At 28.4% G+C, this 20,520-nt stretch overlaps 1 protein-coding gene and 2 long non-coding RNA genes across 3 annotated transcripts; 1 reads left to right on the forward strand and 2 right to left on the reverse strand.

Moving 5' to 3' along the window:
• Nucleotides 1-724: 724 nt before the first annotated feature.
• Nucleotides 725-1,569, reverse strand: LOC112735862 (uncharacterized). Its single transcript, XR_003168583.3, has 2 exons — nt 1,453-1,569; nt 725-1,033 (listed from the first exon to the last, which is right to left on the reverse strand). It is a non-coding gene; the product is annotated as an uncharacterized lncRNA (long non-coding RNA).
• A 14,143-nt stretch (nt 1,570-15,712) lies between these two features.
• Nucleotides 15,713-20,497, forward strand: LOC112737969 (pentatricopeptide repeat-containing protein At4g21705, mitochondrial). The gene is made up of 4 exons (XM_029291541.2): nt 15,713-16,113; nt 17,051-18,191; nt 19,575-19,799; nt 19,887-20,497. The coding sequence occupies exons 1-4, from the start codon at nt 15,847-15,849 to the stop codon at nt 19,928-19,930; spliced, it is 1,677 nt and encodes a 558-aa protein (XP_029147374.1). The 5' UTR covers nt 15,713-15,846; the 3' UTR covers nt 19,931-20,497.
• On the reverse strand, nt 18,268-20,019 carry LOC140177915 (uncharacterized). The gene is made up of 2 exons (XR_011869556.1): nt 19,875-20,019; nt 18,268-19,748 (listed from the first exon to the last, which is right to left on the reverse strand). It is a non-coding gene; the product is annotated as an uncharacterized lncRNA (long non-coding RNA).
• Nucleotides 20,498-20,520: the final 23 nt, after the last annotated feature.

The raw sequence follows: 20,520 nt of genomic DNA on the forward strand, positions 1-20,520 counted from the left end.
TAGCTATGGAAACACGACGGGGGCGAGGTGCAGATGAAGCGGCTAGTGGCGAGGCGGCGCGACGGCCACGGCCGTGGCTCGCCGTTCTCCTCCCCCTCTCCCCTTCCCCCCGCTCCTCTCCCCCTACACACATCCACCCCCGCGTCCTTTTTCCTCTAAAAATAACACAGTTTAATTGATTATATGTATTAAATTCTAATTAATAAAAAATATTTTTAAAAAAGACATTTTAAACATCTTTATTTGAGTGATTTTTTTTTTAAATTATTCGAATAGTGACACGGTTTGAACTCTCTTCTTTAAATTTTTCTGTTTTCTTTATTTTTTTTTTTTATTTCTTCTCTTTAGATTCTTTTCTTTAATTTTTTTTCCCCCTAAAATCTCTTCTCTTTTGCACTGGTGTGTTTATAATATTTATAAGAAAAAATATTTTCCCATTAATACAAATTGAAGAAAAAAATTTTAACATTGGCACTTATTTTGACGAGCATATATCTTCAATACCAGGTTATGGATGAATTGATCGTACATCTTCATACTGTCAAGAATTTTGTTTGATTTTGATCTACTACGAACTTGTTACTTGCGATTTCTTTTTATAATGTAATAAAATAATAAAATAAAATATTCTTCTGATTTTTTATTTTTTATTTTTTTGAGATAATAATAATAATAATAATAAATAAATAAATAAATAAATAAATAAAAATAATAATAAGAATAATAATAATTAATTCTTCGGACAATTTTATATATGAACGCCGGAGATATTCATTCAATCTTGATACAGAACTTTATTTAAATATATATGCATATGCATATATAGTAAAAATCTGATGATATTGAATTCAAGTATCACAGAGGTATGAGCATACACAATGGGTACTGGAGCAGTGTCCTTTAGCTGTTTGGCCGTGTGCGTTCTTACATTTTGTGTCACATACATCGTCTTTGCAACCTATTTCCATCCATGAATAAAGACACCACTTCCCTTTTTCTTCTCTCTGGCTTACTACTGTTTCTGATGTCAAAGCTGCCAAACATCAAAACAACCCAACCGTTAATAATCATTGCATAGGACTAGTTCATCTTTTACTATTTTTCATTTTTTTCTCTGTTTGGTACAATATTACCATAGGAATTTTAAATGAAAAATTCACACAATTTTTTTTCTTACTGAACAAGATCTTCCCTGACTATTAGACAAAATGAATATCTTAGTCATCATCTTGTATATACCGAAAGATATATTTAAATAAAAAATGTAAATTTGTCAGTTTAAATTTTGATAAACTAGAACATTGCCATAATATAGAATTCAAGTGAAATAAAAAAAAATGATTAGAGACAATATTGTCAGACATAAAAATTGTTAAAAGATAAAAGAAATTTGAAGTTTACTCGAACAAAACATATAAATTAATTAAATATCAAGTCTGAAGCAATATATACCTAAAAGCAGAAGGGCAACTAAGAACATGTTTGTGAAAGTTAACTTGACCATCTTTCCCGCAAGCAGAGAGGATCAATAAACTCAGCCTTGATATATATATATATATATATAACTGTGAAGCGGTATATATCGAATGGTGCGTATATTTATAGATGTATTCAAAGTGTAACTCTAAATTGTGTGCTCAGTCTTCACCACTAAATTATTTGATAAATTTAATTAAAAAATAATGTTTGATGATTATATCTTAGTCATCATCTTATTAGAGAAAATTACACTCCCCTTTCCTGCGAGATGCTAAAATAACACTCCCATTCTTTCTATTTTATAAATGTACATTCTCCTCTCTTCTAACTTTTAAAAAGTCCCATCTTTAATCCATTTTAAACTTTTTGTGTTAACTAATGTTAACTTTATCTATTTTTTAAGAAAAAATAAATTATTTTTTAAAAAAATATCCATTAATAAAAATTTTATTTTTTATCATTAAATTTTACTTACCAAAATATCTTTTAATAAATTATTCTTTTATTGATTAAATTATATTTTTCAAAAAAATTAATAATTATATATTCTTTTTCTAAAATACCCTTCAATAATTTTTTAATTATTAAATTATAATTTTACCAAAATTTTCATTAACAATTTTTTTATATTTTACTATTAATTTTTTGATATCTATATATATTATTTTAACATTAAATAAAAAATTTTAGTAAATTTATTTTTCAATATCAATATATATTAATTGTTATATATATTAACAGTGGTAAGATTTTTTTATTTAATGTTAAAATAATATATATTGATATAAAAAAATTAATAGTAAAATATAAAATAATTCTTAACAAAAATTTTGGTAAAAACACAATTTAAGAATTAAAAAATTATTGGAGGGTAGGTATTTTAGAAAAAAATAATTTAATTATTAATTTTTTTAAAAGTATTTTAATAAAAATATAATTTAATCAATAAAAAAATAATTTATTAAAAGAGTATTTTGGTAAGCAAAATTTAATGATAAAAATTAAAATTTTTGCTAATGGGTATTTTTTCAAAAAAAAAATTATTTTTTCTTAAAAAATCTATAAAGTTAATATTAGTTAACACAAAATACTTAAAATGGATTAAAGAGAAAATTTTTTAAAAGTTAGAAGGGAGGAAAATGTACATTTATAAAATAGAGGGAAGGGGAGTGTCATTTTAGCATCTTGCAAGGGAGGGGAGTGGAATTTTCTCTTTTTATTAATATTTAATAAAAATTAAATTTTAAATTTTAAATATTAAATTATAAATTTTAATAGTATAAAATAAGATACTCATTAAAAAATATTGACTAATACTATTAAATAATATTACCCTCTTATATTTCATTTTAATAAAATATAAATTCGATGATTATTGGTTACCTCTATTCAATTTAGATATATAATTTTTAAAAATTTTAATATTCAATTATTTTCTTTACTGTTTATAACTTTGTTTTATTAGTATAACTTAAAATAATATAAGTAATTGAGTTAAAAATGTTGCTAATGCAATAGTTTGTCATATAAATTTTATATACTTTTTAACTATTAATGTAAAAATTAAATCCGTTAAATAAATATTAGGTTGATTAAACAATTTTATTATTGCTAATAATGCCAAACTATAATAATGCACGGACAGTGATACAAACATATAGATATATAGGACATGATATGATACGGAACACACGGGCATACGAATTTAAAATTTTTGTAAGACACAGAGACATAATATATATATAAAATATATAAATTTTTTAAGATAAATTATAATGATATTGGTATTTTATTGATATTAAAATATAAATTAATTTTTTAATTATTTTTAATATTTTTTTAATTATATAAGTATTTAAAATATTTTATTTTAATAATTAATAATATATATTATTTTTAAACTTATTTTAAAAATATATGTTAAGAATAAGATTAAACATGCTGACACGTAATAATATTTAGATATGTCTAAACGTGTGTAAAAAAAAATTTTATTTTTTATTAAGATACATGCAATTTAATATCAATGAATGTCATGTTTAAACTATGCTTGACATACGAATATGACAAATAAAAAAAAATGTTCGCACTTCATAGATACCAAGCCTATATTAAAATTAGGGTAATGTTAGGTAGACAAAAAAAATAGTCAGAATTTGTCTTATTTAATATTAATTAATTGTTGTAATAATTAATAAATACTAAATAAAGTAAATTATGACTATTTTTTTGCTGATTTTTTTTTGTGTAAAATTAAATTTAAAGGGACTTTTTAACTATAATTGCGTAGTTGTTTTATATGCATTAAATGCATTAAATGCATTATGATTAAATACATTTACGTAGAAGAAGAGGTAAGTATGTGATTCTCTTAAATAAAGTTTATTTTAATTTTGAGAATAAAAAATATTTTAAATATTATTAAATATTTCTAAATTTATTTTATTTAAAATTTTTAAATAGAAAAGGTTATGATTTTGGCTACAATTAATAAAAGAACTAGTATATGTACTTATGTCTTACAAAAAAAATATATAAAAATATATAAAATATTTTTTAAAATTTTTCAAATATAAATACACAATAATTATTGTCATATATACAAATTTTACAAAATTAATTAAATCTAAATTCAATTATTCTTACTGTCAAAATCTTGTTTTTGAAGTAGAACAATTATTTATCAATGATAATACATATTTGCGATTAAATTAAAATATTTATATCAAGATCTTATCTTTTTTAATATTTTTTTAAATAACATTGATAGTTAAATTTGTAGATATTTTTTAATAATTTATAGATAAATTTTTTAATTTTTTTTTATGTTAAAACTTATATGAACAAGTATAATGTAATATGAGATAAAAAAATTTTCTTGAATCTTATTTATTATCATAGTAAAAAATACTAATATTGAGAATTATCTTTGTTAAAATCTATTTAGGATTGTTTTATTCGTTTGTATTATATTTATTTTGGAATCAAAGTAGTACAGTGTTATTACCTATTGAAACTTACCAACTTATTTTGTCTCTTCTTAAATTGAAGTAGTTGTATTTATACTTAGAGATAATTTCATATTTTTTTTTTGTTAGTTTGAACACCTAGCAAATAAAACTATTTTAAGATAAAATGAATACACAATTGAATATAAGATCATGTCTTGACCCTTGTAGAATGATAGGAAGGATTTATTTAAAGCTACAAAACACAGACACTTTTTTGAATTATAGTGTCCATGTGTCAAACATATTTTAAATATGACACGATATTTATTTAACACTTGTCTGATATGTCTGTCTTTTATATTCAACCGTGTCTTAATAAAAATACAAAATACTTTTCCAGACATGCTTGAACAACTTAAATACCATCACTTGTGACGTGTCAATCATATCTAATTTTATTTTTAACCTATATTTTTAAAATAAATTTAAAAATAGTATATATTATTATTAAATTTTTTTATAATTCAAAAAAATATTAAAATATTGTCATTATTTATCTAAAAAATATTAAAATATTGACTAATACTATTAAATAATATTACCCTCTTATATTTCACTTTAATAAAATATAAATTCGATGATTATTGGTTATCTCTATTCAATTTAGATATATAATTTTTAAAATTGTTAATATTCAATTTTCTTTACTGTGTATAAGTTTGTTTTATTAGTATAACTTAGAATAATCTAAGTAATTGAGTTAAAAATGTTGCTAATACAATAGTTTGTCATATAATTTTTATATACCTTTTATCTATTAATGTATTAAAATTAAATTCGTTAAAATAAATATTAGGTTGATTAAACAATTTTATTGTTGTTATAATGCCAAGATATATATCGCATGGATAGTGACACAGACATACAGATATGAGATATGATATGACACGAAATATGTAAACACACAAATTTAAATTTTTTATAAGATACAGAGGGGCATGAATGTATATAAAATATAAATTTTTTTAGATAAATTATAATGATATTTTAATATTTTATTGTTATTAAAATATAAATTAATTTTTTAATTATTTTTAATATCTGTTTTTAATTATATAAAATATTTAAAATATTTTTATTTTAATAATTAATAATATATACTATTTTTAAATTTATTTTAAAAGTACATGTTAAGAATAAGATTGGACAGATTGACACGTGATTATTTAGGTGTGTCCAAACATGTTTAAAATTTTTTTTTTTATTAAAACACAGTTAGACACAAAAAACATGCGTATCGAACGAGTATGGATAATTATAATATTTAAAATGTATCTGATATACAAAGACAACAAATTAAAAAAGTATCCGAGCTTTATAGATACCAAGTCTATCACAAAATTAAATTTAAAGGGATTTGTCTTAACTATAATTACGTTGTTGTTTTAATGCATTAAATGCATTATGATTAAATACATTGACTCAGAAGAAGAGGTAAATATATTAATCTCTTTAATAGAGTTTATTTTAATTTTGAGAATATTTTTTTTAAATATTACTAAATGTTTCTAAATTTATTTTATTTAAAATCTTAAATAGAATAAGTTATGATTTTGGCTACAATTAATAAAAGAACTAGTATGTGTATACAAGTGCCTTGTATAAAAAAATATATAAAATATTTTTTAAATTTTTCCAGTAAAAATACCCAATAATAATTAGTGTCATACAAATTTTACAGTTAATTAAATCTAAATTTAATTGTTTTTAAGGTCGAAATCTTATTTTTGAAGTAGAACAATTATTTATCGATAATAATACGTAGTTTACAATTAAATTAAAATATTTATATTGAAATCCTATTTTTTAAATATTTTTTAAATAATATTGATAGTTGAATTTGTAGACATTTTCTAATAATTTATGAATAAACCTTTCAAATCTTTCTCCTTAGTTTTTATGTTAAAAGTTAAAACCAATTTGAGCAAGTATAATCTAATATGAGATAATTTTTTTTTTTAAATTTTTTTTATTGTCATAGTAAAATATACTAATATTGAAAATTGTATTAAAATTGAAATTATCACACCCAAGACAGCCCATCTCAAAAACCACAATAGCTAATGTGACAATCTTTGTCAAAAGCTACAACAAAAAGCTTAGGAAACTTATCCTTAAGAGCTCCACTTTTTATCCACACACTATTCCAGAAACTAGTCCTATTTCCATCCCTAACCATCAACTGCAAACCTTCTCTAAACACCCTCAAAAGCTCCTTATTTTTCACACCAATCTGTATAATTGCTGACCACACAATTAAATACAAGATCTTGTCTTGACCCCTGTGGAATGATAGAAATTAAAGGATTTGTCTAAAGCTATGAAGCACAGACACATTTTGAATATGACACGACACTACTCATTCAACACTCATCCGATACACATGTCTTTGGGATTCAATCGTGTCTTAATAAAATATACAAAATGCTTTTCTAGACACACTTGGACACATCTAAATACCATCACGTGTCAACCGTGTCTAATTCTATTCTTAACCTATATTCTTAAAAGGAGTTTAGAAAAAGTATATATTATTATTAAATATTTTTATAATTAAAAACATTAAAGATGGTTAAAATATATAATTTATATTTTAATATAAACAGAATATTAAAATATTATTATCATTTATTTAAAAAATATTTTATATTTTATATATGAATTTAATTTTAATGCACTAACAGTATAAAATACTTTACATAATTGTCTAATCACATTTGTTCTTTTGGTTATCTATTCAAGCGGTCAATGTAAAAATTAGTTATTTTTGCTGAAATGACATTTCGTAATTGAATGCATATGTAAAATTGGTTTATTTTAACAATGCATAAAAATTGAAATATGTTGTATCCCTGTGTCTTATAAAAAATTAAAATTTGTAAATTCACATGTCTCATGTCTATGTCGGTGTCCATATTTCATAAGTCTAAAGTTTTCGCAAAGTACAACTACTTTTTCTCCTAAAATAAAAATATTTATTGTATAACATAAAAATGTCATGATACCGCTAAAACATTTTATCACATGTTTTCTAGCAATACCTACTAACCATATGAATATCTTCTCAAATTATAAGCTTAGTTCTCCTAACAACATTATTTGAGGAAAATTGGGTTATATCTTAAATAGTAGAATCATTAATTACATTTAGTGGTATTTTAAATCTTAATGTACCTCATTTTTCTATTAAAAAGGAGTAAATACGCAATGTCATTTGAAATATTATTGTCATATCTCATCATCATAAACAAAGACAAAATCTCTTATCCATGATACAAAATTGTAATAACTTTGCCAAGTGCATATTTTTCTACTTAGATATATTGCAAAAACTAACGTGTTTGGGACTATTTATTTTAACTCATCACTCTCAAAGTTTAATTTTTCTGTAACAATTCTTTTAACTAACAAATAACTATCAACTTCAATTGCTAAGGATATAAGAGGATAGTCTTTTAGTATTTTACTATAGAATTGTAACATTTTGTCTATATCAAATAAATACAATTATTTAATCTCATCATCCGACATAGTTAACTCTGTATATAAAATAGTGTTAAAATTCAATCAATTTAAAATATCAATAATTAAAAAAATTATTATTAGCAATTAATAACTCATCTTTCATGTTTAATATTATTTTTCACTAATACAAAATATTATTTGAGAACTCATGCCAATAGCTATTCCAAATGTATTTTGATTGAGATATTATTAAAAGTTAGTAGAATATCAACTTTTTGATATGTGATCTTGAGGCCTTATGAGCCTCTTTCATTAATAGCATCTATGAATTTTCTATTATCTTATAACAATTCAAAAGTGAAACATGCATCCTTATAAATATAACATGCACTCAGCAGGGACGGATACACATGTATAAGTGTGGCGTCCCACTACAATTTGAAATTTTTTTGAGTAGTATATGATAATAAAATTTATTTGCCCCCACTAAATTATTGAATTTGACCCTACAATAATTTTTTACTCAATTTTTGGTACTTCATAGTCAATTTAAGAATTTTATATTAGATATCGTTAGAATGATCAATTTTCAATTTAAATGAAATTTGTGTTTTTTCTTAGAAATTAACTCGAAAGAGTATTATTTATCTTTTTTTATATTAATTTTAATTTTTTTCTGTAACAACTGCATTAATTGAAAGAGCTTTTTTAACTATGAATTTCAATAAAAATTGGCTTCTAATTGTATGAGAAGTAAATTTCTAAATATATATATATATGTAAGAGTAATACTACACATTCAAGTCTTTTTATAAACTAAGTCTAATCAAGTTAAACAATAAGATTTTAAATAATGCTAGCCATAACTAATTTTTGTTATCTTAGACTAATTTGGTTGGAATTAGTTAACAAAAAAATTTGAATATGTAGCATTATTCTATATAAAAAGAGAGATATTTCGATTATATTATTAAGAAAAAGATTACTTAATTTTTTTAAAATATAAAACCTAAATAATAAAATTTTAAATTATATGTTATCATTTAAATTACTAATTTAGTGTTTTAATTTGTAAATTATATATTTTAAAGACTAATCATATTATATTTACATAAAAAATAATCACATATATACATATTGAAATAAAAAATATAAATTAAAAATACATATATTTATATATAAATATATAATGATTAATGAATAATTTGGTAATTAATTTTTATGTACACATAATATTTTTATTATAAAAATTTTTAATATATTATATATATTTTGCCCCCACTATCAAAATTTTTTAAATCCGTCACATGCATAATCACTCTTGTTGTCTTTATGACTACTCTAATATTCATACATTTTCTTTGACTATTTAAAAAAAACAGTTGTAATTATCTTTATCATTTCTTAAAAAAAAAAACATTAGAATCTCAATTTCAAGGCATTATGAATAGTTACATATGCTTAGCAAATTATTTTTTTGATAAAGTGGACGATAATGACAAAATTTTATAATTTGTATAACATTAAAATATAGTAGCTAAAAATAATTAAATATTTTTTTGTATCAAAATGTTAGGATTTGGTTGTATTAGTCCCACATTACTTAGGATAGCAAATGGAGTGGGTGGCCTAGGCTATAAATATGAAGCTAAGTTCCCCATTTGCTTTTGCACCAGTCAGAAACACTTTAAGCTTGCATCTGATTTTTCTTTTCCTCTCTACTCTTTGATTAGAGAGTGTTGTGAGGTGTAGTTAGATATTTGCTTTGAGAGAGTGTGGGTGTACTGGGGTGCCGGTGTTAGAGAGAAAGAAGTCTATGTGTTGTAACAATTTTCACATAGTGATATTCTCTGGTTGTCATTTGACAATGGCCGTGGTTTTTTTCTCCGGTAATTGGAGTTTCCACGTTAAATTCTTGTGTTGTGATTGTGTCTATTTTATTTCTCTGTCAAAAGTGTTTTCTCAAGGGGGAATGGTGTCTTATTCCCAACAAGTGGTATCAGAGCTTCGGTTCGGTGGGATTTATTCTTAGTATGCTCTGTGGTTGCAGCCTAGTCTGACCTTCCACATCAGAAAAGAATTTTGTCCTGTGGCTTGAGGTTGATCTTTGGTTGCTGTTGTTATTGCTGGAAGGCAGTGTGACACTGTGAGAGTGCTGTTTGGAAAGGTTCTGGCTAAGGAAAGACCTGGTATTTAAGTGTGTCCATTGTGACCCACATCTCTTTCCTGGGGACCCTTCCTAGTGCACGGTCTACAGTTGAGTTATACTATTCCAGTATACGGTTGCAACAATGTCAGGATATCCAAGTGCTGTGAAGCTTGAAATAGAGAAATTTGATGGAAGAATCAATTTTGGCTTGTGGCAAATACAAGTCAAGGATGTGTTGATACAATCAGGTTTGCACAAGGCGTTGAAGACAAGAAGTATCCTCATGGTATTACCGCACTGCCATGGATAAGGATAAGTTGTGGCAATCGGGTCCACAATTGCACACGAGCATTGGTTGGCGTTGAGATGCAAGGTGTGTGGCGGAGTTAGGTCGATGGCTGAAGAACTTCCAGGAAAAGCCAATTTGGAAGTTGCACCATGAATTTTCAGCAAGGTTTCGATCTGTACTAAGGAGAAATGCTTGGAGTGGTCTAATTCCAAGTGAGTATACTTTTATGGTGGAGTATGATAGTTCTCTGAACTATGATTGTCGGTATAGACAATGGCAGCAAAGAATTGTCGGTGTTGACAATGGAAGCTGAAAATGTGTGACTATTTCAATCAAGGTGGAGATTGTTAGGATTTGGTTGAATTAGTCCCACATTGCTTAGGATAGCAAATGGAGTGGGTGGCCTAGGCTATAAATATGAAGCTAAGTTCTCCATTTGTTTTTGCACCAGTCAGAAACACTTTAAGCTTGTATCTGATTTTTCTTTTTCTCTCTACTCTTTGATTAGAGAGTGTTGTGAGGTGTAGTTAGATATTTGCTTTGAGAGAGTGTAGGTGTATTGGGATGCCGGTGTTAGAGAGAAAGAATTCTATGTGTTGTAACAATTTTCACATAGTGATATTCTCTGGTTGTCATTTGACAACGGCCGTGGTTTTTTCTTCGGTAATTGGAGTTTCCACGTTAAATTCTTGTGTTGTGATTGTGTTTATTTTATTTCTCTGTCAAAGGTGTTTTTTCAAGGGAGAATGATGTCTTATTCCTAACACAAAAAACCAAATAAAATGGATGTAAATTACATATTGTTAAGACGTCAAATTTAAATTATTAAATATATGAAAATAATTTTAAATATAAACGCATCATTATTTGCAAGCACATTGGTCAAACTTAGCTTTTAATTGTAAAATATCTTATTTCCAACAAGTTTGACATAAGTCAAATTTTAAGTATTATTTGTAAGCACAAACTTAGCTTTTAATTATAAAATATCTTATTTCCAAACAAGCATGATATAAGTCAAATTTTAGGTATGAAGATATGACTTTATATTTGGCCGAAAAACATAGATTTGTGATATTTTATCTTTTCAACAATATCATATGGGAAAGTATGAGGAGGAGTCAATGGAATACTTATACAATGTGTACAATAGAGGTTTATGGAGTATTAGAGATATAACCATTAATGTTACCTTTTCTTATCAATTGAAGCTTTTAGGATGAGTGGTATTATGATATGATGTTAGAATGCTAGATCCGAAAGATCAAGAGTTTGATCTTTGGTGAACTCCAAAATTAATTTAATCTTTTGAAAAGATGTTTATTATCCCTAGTACTCGGATAGTTATTCTAAATAGTATGGGGAATGTTTATTTTGTAACTCAATAACCCATTGTACATATTGTACAAATAGTCCATTGTCTCCCTAGCGGGATCCATATCATATATATATAAGAAATTTTTTTGTAATATAAACTATGAATGGCCATTCTCTATACGGAATGAAGGTCTAGTTACAAGTGTTTATTTTAGATGCTATAGCCCAATGTTCGAAGAATCGAACAGAGCATCTGACCGAATTAACCAGAAATTGACCTTCTATTCACTTCGGTTCATACATAAAATCAACTTGCAAAAAAGCGGTATAAAAATTGGTCAAACCAGTGATAGACTAGCGAACTGGTACGATATTTTCGGTTCTCAAATCTAAAAAAAAATTATGTATCAAAAATTCTAATTTCAAAACATTGAAATGCTAATATCACTATTAAATTACAATTAAGCCTAGAGTAAAATTTTTTTAGCTTTATTCTTTTTTAATTTAGACAACTTGCATTTTAACGGTTGAAAAACAATAATCCACTCCTTATATCCTTCCATTGCGTTAGACACATGAGTCTCTCTAGTAAAAAGTGGCAAAAAATATTTCGTATGACGTTATCTTGTATGATCTAGCCTTCAACTGTACTACATGGATAATAATCATTTGATTGAGTCTGTTTATTGCCTATACAGTCACCAAAATAACGCTGCAAAGAGATGATAACCATTTGATTTGGACACTATTTTTATGATTATTTAGGAGTCAAATAATCTCAATTGAATGGTTATCATTCACATCGGACTAATAAAGACTAGGTCATACAATTTACGTTACATATAAGAATTTTTTGTGATCTTTTGTCAAAAATCCTTACAAAAAGACTCGTGCGTCTAATGAAAATGAAGGATAAGGGTTCATTTGTCTAATAAAAAGAAAGGATAAGAGACATATTGTCATTTTTCAATCGTTAAGATGCGAGTTATCTAAATTTAAGACCGAAAAAGAATTTTACTCTTAAATCTAACATAGATCATCTAGCTTCTTCGTCGGTAGATCTAGTGGTTCGCCTAATGCGTTCCCACTCACTTCTCCACTACGCCCTTACTCATTTTTCAACCCACGTCTCTTGGTTGCCTCTGGCATGTATGTCTATTTCCATATAGATCTGGTTCACCATCACCACTAGTACTTCATTGCCCTCTGGTGGTTCACATCAACAATGGTTATAGTAGATCAAAGCACGAAAACAAAGATGAGGTTGCATCGGAATGTTTTCAATGGCACAACTTCATGGTGGAGATAGAGAAGTATGGTGGTGAAGATAGAATATTTGAGCTCTATATGAGGAGTAAATAGAGAAGGAAGAGAATAATGTGAGGGTGACTAAAGAAAGTGGGAGAAGAGGAAGGAGAGTGAATGAGCGATTAGAGAAAGAGGGATGCCGACTAAAGTGTGTGGGCTGGCCCGTTCTTTGGTGGGCTAGTCTACCCCGCCCCGCCTAGTGAGACGGTTCTAGAATTCTATCCCGCCCTGCCTAACTGCGGGCTAATGGGCTGGTGGGCTAAGCCTGCCAAAGCTCTTTTTTTTTACTATTAAGTATTAACTACTAAATAATATATATAATTTCACAATCATATTAATAAATTTATAATTTCTAAAGACATAAAAAATTATATTTTTTATATTCATAAACATTAAAATTTTGTAATTATAAATATCCAATAAACATAATTATAAACCAAGTTTTCATCCAAAACATAAGTTTAAATATTCTCTCCAAAGCAAAATAAACATAATTTAAAACATAATTATAAATATTGTCTTCAAAGTAACATAAACATAATCCAAACCACTCAATTTTTATCTTCATACTCTTGTAAGTTAAGTTGGGGGAAGTTAGGTTTTGGCAAAAAAATTGTAAAAATACCCCCTCACTAAAAAACAATAAACCCGCGCGGGGGAGCCCACCCTGCCCCGCTAAAGTTCGCGGTTTAAGCGGTGCGGGTTAGACGGGCTTTTGCTATTTGGTGACTCAAATTTTTCAGTCCGATCTGTCTTTTTTCGCGGGTTACGCGAGCCGGCCCGGCGAATTTAGACCCGTTTGCCACCCCTGTGTGTGAGAGAGAGAGAGAAAGAAAGAGAGAGGGGGGGTTATGATTTGTAACTTTTTTCAGAATAAAAAATATTAATAGAATTTTAAATATAGGTATAAATTGGTATTAAATTACATATATTATGAATATAAAATTTTAAAATTTATTAATATGAAATGTTAAAGAGATTATGCTTTAATTTTTTTAAGGTTAGATGATTTTATAAAGTTTTGAAGATAGCTTTTAATTTGTATTAAATTAGATATATTAGGAATTAAAATTTTAAAATTATTGAGTAAATTATGAATATTTCAAAAATAATTATTAATTGATAATTCTATTGACCATAAATTTTTATTACTGTAAAGTAGATATATTAGGAATATGAGATCTTAAAATTATATGTGTTTTAATTTTTTTTTTGTCATAAACTTTTGATGTTTGAATTTATTTGAGAATTTTTAATAATAAGTTATAAACAAGATATTATGTGAAATTGTGATACTTTGAATTTTATTAGGCTAAAAAATTATTGAATTTAAATAAGTGAAATTATATATTGTTAATTTTTAATAATTTTAACTTATATTTAATTAAAACAGTTTAATTACGGTTCGACTCCAGTTAAACTATTGAATTATTGAACCAATTACTTAATCGGTTTTTTGACTGATTCGATTCTCGCCATTTTACTATAGTCAAATAAATGTCATCATATTACATTGCATGCTGAAAATGCATCTACAATTGAAATATTTTCTAATTTTATCAACAACTTGAATTTTTCTAATGAATCACCAGTATTGTATATGTAATACCTTTTCTACTAAAATGTCACGTTTTTGACTGTGTCACTCTAATAGCAAAGATATTACAATGACTTTCATACACTTAATAATAAAATAGGAGCCTTTAACTCGAAATCGTATTGCTGTTTTTTTTTTGAAAAACAGAAAATATTTTTTCTTTTTACAAACATACATACATACAAATCTCAGCACCTTATATATATATATATATGATTTTTTATATAAGTAACTATATATACACATTATTACAATCACGACTCCTATCTCTCTTATAAAAATAGAAGAATAAAGGTGAGGAAAAAACTATAACTATATGTACAACTAGATGCACAGAAGAAAACTTCATAAGCTACTTCGTCTGTCTTGAAAAGAAAAGTTTGTAGCGGGTGAGAACCTAACCACACGGTCTTGATGCATTCGCATCTTTAGTATTTTTCCCTCATGATTTCATTTAATTAGTTAAGAATTCTTGTTGGATAAGCAATGATTTCATGCTTAAATAAGTATTACTTTGAGTTAGTTGAATTCATTGATTATAGGAGAATTTAGGAGAAATTTAGTAAGGAACAAAGAGGAAAAAGAGGCTAGGAGTCATCGAACACAAAAAGCACATGGAAATAGAACAAATAGAGAGATCTCTAAACTAAATAGAAGGCTCTCTGAAAATACCCAAAATAGCCGTGCAACATAGGAGATAAGGCATACCACGTTGCACGGCCATTGTGGGTTATTTTCAAGGAGCTTTCTATTTAGTCCGAGAACTCTCTGTTTGTTTTATTTTTATGTATTTATTGTGTTTGATGACTCCTAACCTCTTTTTTTTCTTTGTTCTTTGTCAATTTCTCCCAAATTCTCTTGTAATCAATGAATTCAACTAACTCAAAGTAATGTTCATTTAAAAATGAAATCATTGCTTATCCAACAAAAATTCTTAGCTAATTAAATAAAATCATGAAGGAAAAACACTAAAAATACAAATAGATCCAAAATTTTGATGTGAATTTTACAAATTACAAACTATTAGCAAATATACCGGGCCGTATCAAATTTTATTCTAATATATTCAATTTTCTCTTTTATTTATTTATTTTTGGGCTTAGGTCTTGGATTTATGAGTTCATTTGGGCAGTCTGAAAGTGTGAAACTCCAATGCCCTTGGTTCCTCTTGCGCTCAACTAACAAATATTTTAGCAAACACTTGGTGTGCATTTGGTGAACGCCGTCGACAATGTTCTCTGCAATCCTTCACAAGTCTCGCAACTCCACGTGCACCTTTCTTCAACGTTCGAGGATATGGTTCTCGAGCAAGAATCAAGTGAAGACGACCAACCGAAAGAACCTGTACTCTCGCATCAGTCCTCTCGGAGACCCTTCCGTCAGCGTCGTCCCCATCCTCGACCACTGGCTCCTTGAAGGCCACGCCGTCAAGGCCCCTGAGCTCCACAACATTGTAAAAGATCTCCGCTCTCACAAGCGCTTCAATCAAGCACTTGAGGTAACGCATTTTCTCCCTTCTTCCTTGAAAATCATTGATTGAGATTTCATCAACACCAGTATAAGTATCATGTAAAGTGTTCATGCCTCAACTAACTAGTATAGATTGACTTAACTGTCAGAATATTTAACACTCTGTCTGCATATCAATAATAAATCCGTTTTGTTAACCATTTCTTTTGCTAATGTGTTTACTATAGAACGATTTTATTGAAAATCCAAAAATTTGAAGTTTCAACGCTTTTGTAGTGCATTTGTTAAAGAAGAAAAAAGAACTACTTTAGAACATTTAACTTCAACCTGTACAATAACCGGTGTATACAATCAAGGGTAGAAGTTATTTACCTTTATCTGTGTAGCTAGACTAATTCCTCCAGCCACTTAACATAGCTTGATACTAAGGGACTGGTAGGCAAGGCCCCCGGGCTTGAACATGGGCTCTTGGGCCTCGTGGATGCCTCTTTCTTAGGTTTGGCTTTGCCACTTGACTGGGGAGTCATTGACATCCACAATCCCCTCTTAACTTTTCTTTCTTTGTTTTTACAATATTATTTTCTGCCTGAGCTAAATTGTAAATGTTGTCATGTTTTGTGGTACAAGTAATTTACTACTAAATTTAAAACATAAATGCTGATACACTTTTAATCTTGCATGTACAGATTATATGTGTATATATATTTGATATGATGTATAGCTTATATACCGACCATAGATACGTGTTTGTAATTTATATTGTTTTGGTTGTTTAATAGAGTATGTTTCTATATGATAGTTATCAACTTATCATTTTGTTTCTGCAGTTCTCATCCATGTTTTTTCTTGGTAAATTCCTAGCTTCACCCATGCACATATTGTCAATGATGTAAACAATTTTGGTGTGCTAGTAGAACCAGTTTTAGTTACCAAACCAAAAATCTGAAAGTTTACATCATGCTCAGGTTTCTGAATGGATGAGTAGCAAAGCACTATGCCCAATATCAGCAGGTGACCAAGCCATTCAGCTAGAACTTATTGGTAGAGTCCGTGGACTGGACTATGCAGAGAGCTATTTCCATAATCTGAGTGATCAAGAGAAAACTGAGAAGCTTCATGGTGCCCTGCTAAGTTGTTATGTCAGGGAAGGCTTAGTTGATAAGTCACTCTCCCAGATGCAGAAGATGAAGGAGATGGGTTTCGCTTCTTCTCTCAATTACAATAATATAATGTGCCTCTACATGCGAACAGATCAACACGACAAAGTCCCTAGTGTTCTGACACAAATGAAAGAGGACGGTGTGTCTCCAGACATTTTCAGCTACAAGGTCTGCATAAACTCTTATGGTGCAAGATCTGACCTCGCTAATGTGGAGAGACTACTGGAGGAAATGGAAAATAACAGCTGTATCGGCACAGATTGGGTGACGTATTCTATGGTTGCTAACATCTACATAAAGGCGGGTCTCGAAGAGAAAGCTCTGGCCTACCTAAAGAAATGTGAGGATAAGGCAGATAAATGCGATACTCTTGCCTACAACCATCTGATTTCACATTATGCAACTCTGCGGAACAAGAAAGCTATGATGAGACTTTGGGAACTCCAGAAATCCAACTGCAAGAAGCAGCTCAACAGGGAATATATAACCATGCTGGGTTCTCTGGTGAAACTCAAGGAGCTTGGTCAAGCTGAAGAGTTGCTTCGCGAGTGGGAATCGTCGGGCAACTGCTATGATTTCAGAGTGCCAAACATTCTCCTGATTGCGTATTCTCAGAATGGATTGATTGAAAAGGCGGAAACAATTCTCCGAAGCATGGTTGAGAAAGGGAAAACTCCTACTCCTAACAGCTGGGCGATCATCGCGTCTGGTTATGTAGCGAACAAGAACATGGAGAAGGCGTTTCAGTGCATGAAGGAAGCTGTGGCTGTACGAGCCGAGAACAAAGGTTGGAGACCAAAACCTAATATCATTTCCAGCATATTGAGTTGGGCTTCTAGCAACAGAGATGCTGAAGAAATAGAAGGTTTTGTCAATTCCTTTAAGAATGTGATTCCAATGAACAGGGACATGTATCTATCATTGATCATGGTATCCGTTAGATGTGGTAAGAAAGTTGATGGAATTTTAGAGAATATGAAAACTGATAAGATAGAGCTGGATGAAGAAATATTGAACATCCTTGGCTCAAGATTGTAACAAAATTTTTATTTCTTTCAAAAGCAACTAAATATAAAATTATTTGCAAATTAAATTTGAACTATGAAATCTGAGGAGAGAAAAACTAAAAGATATTTCTTTCTGAAATTTTGACCACACTTCACTCTTTCAAAGTGCTCTTCCCTCTTCTTCTGCCAATGCATGAACTTTGTTCATTTTACTCATGAAGTAGCATTTCAAGTTCAGGCACCAAACAGCAGACCTTCATTATTGTTGAACCCCGTTATTTTGACACAGCCCTTGAAACCCTTGCATTGTTGTCTCTTCCTAAATCCCATCTACAAGAGCTCGTATTCTCCCCTCCATGACCTTGCACCTCTCATCTGGTCACCATCGCCGCTTGCTGCGTATTCATTGTTGGTGATTTTTTGTGAGTCTCTATCCTTTATCCTGTGTGTTAGTTGATTTTGCGAATGAATTTCAAAATATTTGTTGATTTTGCCACTAATCGATAAACATTCAAGAAACAATGTACAGTTTTTATAAGATTATTCCTAATTTGCTTTAATATGCATAATGTAGATATTTCCATTAAGACATCTTCACATGAAAATGACATTACGAACTATTAAACATGTCAAACTATCTAATGATTCGCAATGTTATCTTCACGTGAAGATGTCTTCATGGGAATATCCATTTATGCATAAACATAAGAACTAGGCCATGAGTTAATTATGGTGTGCACCGAATGGTTCCAAATTGATCGTTACTCTTATTTTGATTGCAAGTGTCTCAATTGAGGATCTCTATCTGAAAGTCTTATAGTTGTAACAACCTCTTGGGTTTACAACTGTGCTTTCGGAAACCTTGCCATAATTTGTGGGTGGAGCTATTATGAGACAAAACCCTCATTCTGCAACGTTAGGTTGTTTTGTATTATAATTCTGCTAGGGAACCAAGAGGGGGTCAGCAACTCCTGCCAATTTTTTAATGGGCTGACCTCGAAACTCATCTTAATAAAAATGAGTTAATATACATAGATGTTTTTTCTGTTAAGTATTGGAATGTTTCTTTTTCATACTGAATGAATGTTCTTTTATATATTTTTTGAATTTTTTAATATTGTAAATGTGAATGTCTCTATTTCTTTAAGAATTTCATAATTTTTTTTTAAATTTTATAAATATCTAATTATTTTTGCCAAAATATAACTGAATATTTCTTTTGTTAAACATTAAGATGTTTTTTTTTTATTAAATAAATGTTTTTTTTTATATTTCTGTAATTTTTTCGGAAGCAACATTTTTGGTTTCTGTGTAACTACCAGGCATCATTGCAGCTGGCGATTGTGATACAGGCCAAGAGGGAACTGCTGAAGTGATATTTTGTAAAACACAAGGTTTGGACTCTGAAATTTGTGTGGGTGCTTGGAGGCTACCAGCCCATTTAAATGCCTACTCTGAACCCTGTTTGAGTTCAACGGGGGAAGCCAGAATTCCTGCTGTATGTGTATTTTGTAGAGAAAGACCAAAGTCAGACAGCATGGTCAATAGTATGTCAGATTAACTATTAAATATTAATCGAATACCTAGAGGGAAAAAAGGATAAACAATTAATCCCAATTCACCTTTCATTTTAGTTGCAGGGAAAGCAATTGAAGGTGTTCCCGCATCGGATTTTTGAGAAGCAGATTCTGTCATCATAGAAGTTTGAACCTTTTCTTTCTTCAATGAAGAGAATGATCCATTCCGGTTTGGTTTCTGCGGAGAGAGAGAGAGAGTCTGTGTATGGTTGTTGGAGGTGGGTAGGTTAATATGAAAAGGAAGAGAAAGGTTTTTATAGGTTTTAATTATATTTATTTAATTAATTTTAAATTTTTAAAATTTTAAATTTAAAAAATTTAAAATTAATTATTAATATAATTATAATTAATTAAGTTCCATTCTTGGCTGATTAGGAGTTGGTTCCATATATTTTTCCTTTGTATTAAGATTTGGTTGCCACCAAGTTTTACATATACCTTAGGGAGAAATATCTATGTGCTATGGCTAAATAGCAAACAAATGCCCTTGAGAGATGCTTTAGAATAAAAGATAAGAGACGGGGAGACTAAAACTCAATATCATGTTTGTTGGTCTAGTCTCTGTTTTTAAAATTTTAGTATTTTAGTACTTCCAAAAAATAGGGACACAAGGGACTAAAATTTTTGGGAACGGAAACTGAAATTTTAATAACAATTTACACTTAAAATACCCCTATTTCAATTAATTAAT

The sequence above is a fragment of the Arachis hypogaea genome, chromosome 13 (genome assembly GCF_003086295.3).
Source record: "Arachis hypogaea cultivar Tifrunner chromosome 13, arahy.Tifrunner.gnm2.J5K5, whole genome shotgun sequence".
NCBI classification, from domain to species: domain Eukaryota; kingdom Viridiplantae; phylum Streptophyta; class Magnoliopsida; order Fabales; family Fabaceae; genus Arachis; species Arachis hypogaea.